The sequence below is a fragment of the Argentina silus genome, assembly GCF_951799395.1.
Source record: "Argentina silus genome assembly, chromosome: X".
Taxonomy (NCBI): Eukaryota; Metazoa; Chordata; class Actinopteri; order Argentiniformes; family Argentinidae; genus Argentina; species Argentina silus.
This window is the reverse complement of record NC_139653.1, coordinates 25831740-25837450: the sequence shown is the minus strand read 5'-3', so window position 1 is coordinate 25837450 and position 5711 is coordinate 25831740. Positions and strand designations below refer to the sequence as shown.

The following is a 5711-nucleotide window of genomic DNA, read 5'->3' as shown; positions in this document are numbered from 1 at the left end:
TTTTTCAAAAGTACTTCATGGAGCTGTAGGCTGGGGGTGGGCTAGAATAAAATGCAGAAGGATTAGATTGTTATGATGAATTTTTGTCTAATCCTTCTAATCTCATTCTAGGGGTTTGGCAGTTCCCGTGGTCTAAATTACTAACCAAATCTCAAACTCACCCTATTCCTTACATAGTTCACTGCTGATGACCAGACACACATAGGGTTAGCTACATAGGGGAACTGGTGGACAATGGTGGACTATATGGGGATTAGGGTGTCATTTGATACACAGCCAGAGTGTCATACATTCAAAGACTCATAGAAACAGAGGGGGACTCTGTAGAAAAGATTGTCTGGCAACACACAATAAAAGGACACATATCTGATTGTCTGTCACATAATACAGGCAGTCTGAGTAGAGTCACAGACAGACACAGACTCTGTCTCTCTCCTGTGTATTTGTGTTTCTCTGTCTCATCATGGCCATGGCTTAATGTCATAATAACTCAGCTGATGCAGCAGATTTGATGGAAGTGGATTGCATAAGAGTGGATCTGTGCAGACTGTATGTGTGTGTGTGTGTGTGTGTGTGTGTGTGTGTGTGTGTGTGTTTCTTTGTAAGTTTTGGTTTATTAAATTTACATAATGTGTTTTTGGAGTTGATTGTCTAATACCCTTGATAACCATGCTTAAAGGGGAGGTTCACTTCCATACACTGGAAAAATGCTTCTTATCCCAAATTTGGAAAAGGAGGAAACCAACACCAGGTCTTTACTAGGTTCCATGGTGATTGGAGAAAGGGCTTAAAATTCAGAGAATGCCTGTATCCTCTTTAAGACTACATACGTCAGCGGAGGCCAGCCGTGCTGCTCACTGAGTACTGAGGTAAAGGACATGGGCCTGGTGTTTCCCAGGTGCCCTAGCTGCTGCACCATAAAGTCAAGGCACTACAAATCCCCGGGTTCTTAGCAGTAGAAAAGCTCATAGCTACCACAGTGGAGCTAGGCAGCCCAGACTTCTGTCGCTCAAAATAAGGCACTTCTACAAGCACAGCCACGTCACCAAGTCATTACAGTGTGGCTGTAGATGTGTACATCATCTGCACCAGGAGTCTCCAGTGTATATTCAACTTTTAGAAAGGCTCTCTAAAGACATAATGGCATATAAATCAGTGAAAGTCAGAGCCTGTAGTACAGGTTCAGTCTGTTCCCTGGCAGTGGGTTAGAGTCCTCTTGATGAAGAAAATGAGAGACACAGGGACCATAGGAGGCAGTTTAGTGGTGCTATTAATCTATCTGTCCCTCCTTCTCTCCCTCCCAGCTTCCTCTCTCTCTCTCGCAGGACAGTAGCAGGGTTGAGGGGGCATTAGAGAAAAACAGGTAACTGGGGTCAGCTGTGAGGACATGATGATCAGTGGCTCCCACAGGGAACCTCTCCCAGTTCCCTTCTCTCTCCCTTTCCTATCTTTCTCTTCTTGCTTATGCTCTCTCTACACCTCATTTCCCTCCATCTCTCTCTACACCTCCTCACTTGCTCTTTCTCCTCACACGACTGTCTCATTGCCTTTCCCAGGTTTGATCCAGTTGTCCCCGGGTGCTCGTTTGCCCTTCCCTGCCCGCCCGTCCCTGACCAGCCGGGCAGAGCAGCGCTGCCAGGTGTAGAGCGTCTTGGCTGACCAGATCCACATGCCTGAGGTGATGCCCACCAGGAGGGACATGAAGATCCTTAGCATCTCTGATGCCACATATGAGTCCCTGGCAGAGACTCGCAGGTCTCCCCAGTGGGACAGTTGGTAGAGGTAGCAGCCTATGACTGTGGAGGCAGGGACTGTGTAGAGAACAGAGAACACTCCTATCTTCACCATCAGCCTCTCCAGCTTGTCTGTCTTGGCCCCGTCTTTCTGCAGGTTGGAGCGGATCTTAAACAGAGCCACCAGCCCCGCACAGATGAACAGAGTTCCTATCAGGAGGTAGGTGGCCAGGGGAGCCACCACGAAGCCTGTAAGTGCCTCCTGCTGTTGGTTCCCAACATAACAAAGCCCTGTGAGGTCATCGGCGTCCACCAACCGCATAATGAGGATGACAATGGTTTTGACGGCTGGGATGGCCCAGGCAGCGATGTGGAAGTAGGAGCTGTGCATCTCGATGGCCTCGTGACCCCACTTTAACCCTGCGGCCAGGAACCAAGTCAGAGTCAGGATCACCCACCTAGGAGGAGGAGAGAAAAGGGTTAGACAGTGTCACACAACAGACCAGGAAATACACATATTGTGTGTGTGTATGTGTGTGTGTGTGTGTGTGTGTGTGTGTGTGTGTGTGTGCATACACACCAAAGAGAGGCAGCCATGCCAAAAAAGTAGAGCAAGAGGAAGACGATGGCACAGCCAGTGCTCTTTAACCCTTCCTGTACCAGGACGGGCACTGCTGCCTCCTCAAGATCACATGACACACGCTCCCGACCCAGAGTCAGACGCACCTACAGAGAGAGAGACAGAGAGAGAGAGAACAAAGGGAGTATGAGACATGGGTCAGCAGAAAAGAAAGAAAAACTTATAAAAGAGACCATCAAGTACATATGGGTTCCATGTTCCAGAGTAATAGATGAGTAATAGTAATAGACTGATATCAGTTTAAGAAGTTATAGATTAGCTATAGTAATAGATGAATAGTATACCAGGTATGCCACACTGTAGAGGTTGGAGCACATGGAGAGGAAAATGATTGGTCTCTCAGGGTAGGAGAAGCGAGCTGAATCCAGTAGGAAGGTCAGCACCGTCAGCGTAGTGGACAGGAAACACAGCACGGCCCACACCGCCATCCACACATCAGTAAACACCTTGGGCCCGCGGCGGTACAACCCTGAGTCATATCCACACTGCAGTGCACAGCTTTGGCTCCGCCTCACCCAGGCATACTGGTCAGGCCCTGCCCCCAGGGCCTGACACTCCTCCTCCTGGGGAGGCAGGGCCCGTACTGGGTGGTAGGGGGTCTCCTCATCCCCGGGACCCTCCATACACATGTGGTTGTGGTCGTTCTGAGGAGGGAACCGGCTGCAGTTGAGGACCTCCGGCCACAAGAAGCCAAACTCTGTCAGGACGGGCAGACACTTCCTCTTGACAGACAGACACATGCTGCCACATGGGCCTATGGCGATGGGCACCTTGTCTGTGCACATGGGCACGTAGACTGAACACAGAAAGAACTGGGGAGGGAGGGAGGAGGGGAAGAGGGAGTAGTACACTTTATCAATTGTTGCTATTAAAATTATACATCCTCTAGCATTTAATTGTTTAAACTGTCTCTCTAGATTATTTCTAAAACGTAATAAAGAAAAGTAAAAGTTTATTCCTATCTAATTTTTCTGTGTTACGTCGTGGTAGCTGTGGACATGCCATTTAGGAGAAGAGCCTATTTAACTTTCACCCAATTAAGCATCTAAACATAGCAAATTAAAACAGTTTTGCAAGCCAGGGTTAGGGTGACCTTGCTAAGCTGAGGGAAGCTAAGAAGCACTAGTATGAGAGTTTGAGATGATACCTGGAATGTATATAATATATGTACAGTATCAGGGACGTTTGTCGAGCCTTTAGAGTTGTGGTACTATTCTCAGTGGTAGTTCTGTCCTGCTGGTAACCTTAGTGCTAGCTTCTTTGTTCACGGCCATAAAAGCTACCTGCAGGAGATTCTCTATGACAGAGTGAGAGTTGAAGAAGAAATGTGTGGAATGTGTTGTGTTGTGGAATATTCATTATTTGGGAAAGGTGTGTGTGCGTGTGTGTGCAGTGAACTAAACTTTGGGTTTTTGAGTTTGAGCAAAAAATTACTGCTTTGCTCTGTGGTTGCTCTCTCTTACCCACACACACACACACACACACACACACACACACACACACACACACACACACACACACACACACACACACACAAACACACACAGACACACACAGCAATACTAATACCAATTTCAATACCAACTACAACACTACAATAATCTACAACGAGTAATCTCCAAACCCACAATAATCTACACCAACTATAACCCCACCAACAATACCACAGTAATACCACTTCAAATAAATAGGGATTATAGAGTTACCACTGCTTGCTGTGCGAGAGCATATCTGTAAATCTAGTACTGAGGGCAGTATTGTTAGCGTGCGTGGATGCTCCTCACTCTCTCCACCCGGCATCATCACACTGGTCTGCCCTGCGCTGAACCGTGGCTAGCTGCCTCTGTCATGTGCTCTTTCTCTCTACGACTGCGCACTTTCACATAGACCTACACATACACACACTGCCTGCCTCAAGACATGTACAATGAGTCTAGCATGGGAAGCAGCATATTTGCTGCTGCTGTGGTGTGTGTGTGTGTGTGTGTGTGTGTGTGTGTGTGTGTGTGTGTGTGTGTGTGTGTGTGTGTGTGTGTGTGTGTGTGTGTGTGTATCCTTAGCAGAGCCCAACCTATGGGGTGGGGTGTGAGGGCTGACTACCACAAAACATAAAATATAAATGATTATCCTCAAATCATTTTATAAATGATTATCCTTATTCTATTCTCTCTATTCTAAAGATTATCTTTAGATTTGACACTAAGTAGTGTGCTTCTTCATACTTTAAGTATATTCTGTTTGCATGGCTCACCTCTCTCTTTTTGGTCTCTGCTCTTGTGTGTGTGTGTGTGTGTGTGTGTGCGTGTGTGTGTGTGTGTGTGTGTGTGTGTGTGTGTGTGTGTACCTTTAGCTGGCTGGAGCAGCCGTACTCTATAAGGGGTGTAAATGTTGTCAGCTGTAGCTCTGCGTCGGACTGCAACACGTTTCCAACCAGGTTGGGCATCTTGGTGACGTTATAACCCAGGTCCTGACACATGGCGATGCGAATCGGGTCGCAGGTCATCTCCTCTGCCTCCTCGCCGAACGCACGCGCCACACCGAGGGGTCCGAGACCAGACAGTAGCGCAAGGGAGAGAACCACCGCTACGAGAGCGTCCACTACCCGAGCATGACGCATTCTGTCGAGAGAGGGGGGAAAGTTATCTAAGAGGTTATCCAGTAAAATTCCCAGTGGTCAAATGATCCGGGAAGTAGTCCACAGTCCGCGGGGGTTGAGGAAAGTTTAGTCCGCTTTGGAGTGCGCGGTCAGCGGCTATACCAGCTTTGGTGCTAAAAGAGACGCTCTGCTTGAATCAGAGTTGGTATCCTTCTCCGAACTGGAAAAAAAATATGAAGTAATGAAAATATTGTATCTGTTATTTCCACATTTTTTCCTGCAATCAAAATACATCTGTCTCCGTGTGTGTTTAATTTCTCACGCATGAGACCACGGAGACATCCCGGAGTCGTCGCTAGTTCCCGTTTCCCGTACTGCAGCTCTATTAGGACTCGTGCTGTGACAGCAAGGACCTATTCGGTTTCTACAAATTCTGCTCGCGCACTTTCACCCCGCTAAGTAAAGAGCGAGCCCGCTGTCTCTGCGCAATGAATAACCTATCAGCGGCCCGGAGAAGACTCAGCAACCAACCAGTTACCAGGAGAGGGCTAATAAAGGTGGGGCCTGAGCTGAACAGTTGGATTGCCTCCTCCCTCAATTCAGAATCTGAGAACTGACTCCACGGACTGTAGCCTACTGACAAACTCCAGAACCAGTATTTATTCCGACTGTGGTTTATATTTTTATTGGCCGTATTTTTAGAAATAAAAAGCCGTCTTGCTCCTGAAACGGGATAGTTATG

At 47.6% G+C, this 5711-nt stretch overlaps 1 protein-coding gene across 1 annotated transcript in view; it reads right to left on the bottom strand.

The window, feature by feature from the left end:
* The window catches only part of fzd4 (frizzled class receptor 4), a 5398-nt gene extending 90 nt beyond the window's left edge, over positions 1-5308 (bottom strand). Inside the window, exons 1-4 of the mRNA XM_083694917.1 lie at positions 4718-5308; positions 2658-3185; positions 2314-2459; positions 1-2191 (exon numbers count right to left, since the gene is read on the bottom strand). The exon at positions 1-2191 is cut by the window's left edge and continues 90 nt beyond it. Coding sequence (XP_083551043.1) covers positions 1528-2191; positions 2314-2459; positions 2658-3185; positions 4718-4990 — 1611 coding nt within the window. The 5' untranslated portion in view covers positions 4991-5308 and the 3' untranslated portion in view covers positions 1-1527. The remainder of the gene's footprint in view (positions 2192-2313; positions 2460-2657; positions 3186-4717) is intronic.
* Positions 5309-5711: the final 403 nt, after the last annotated feature.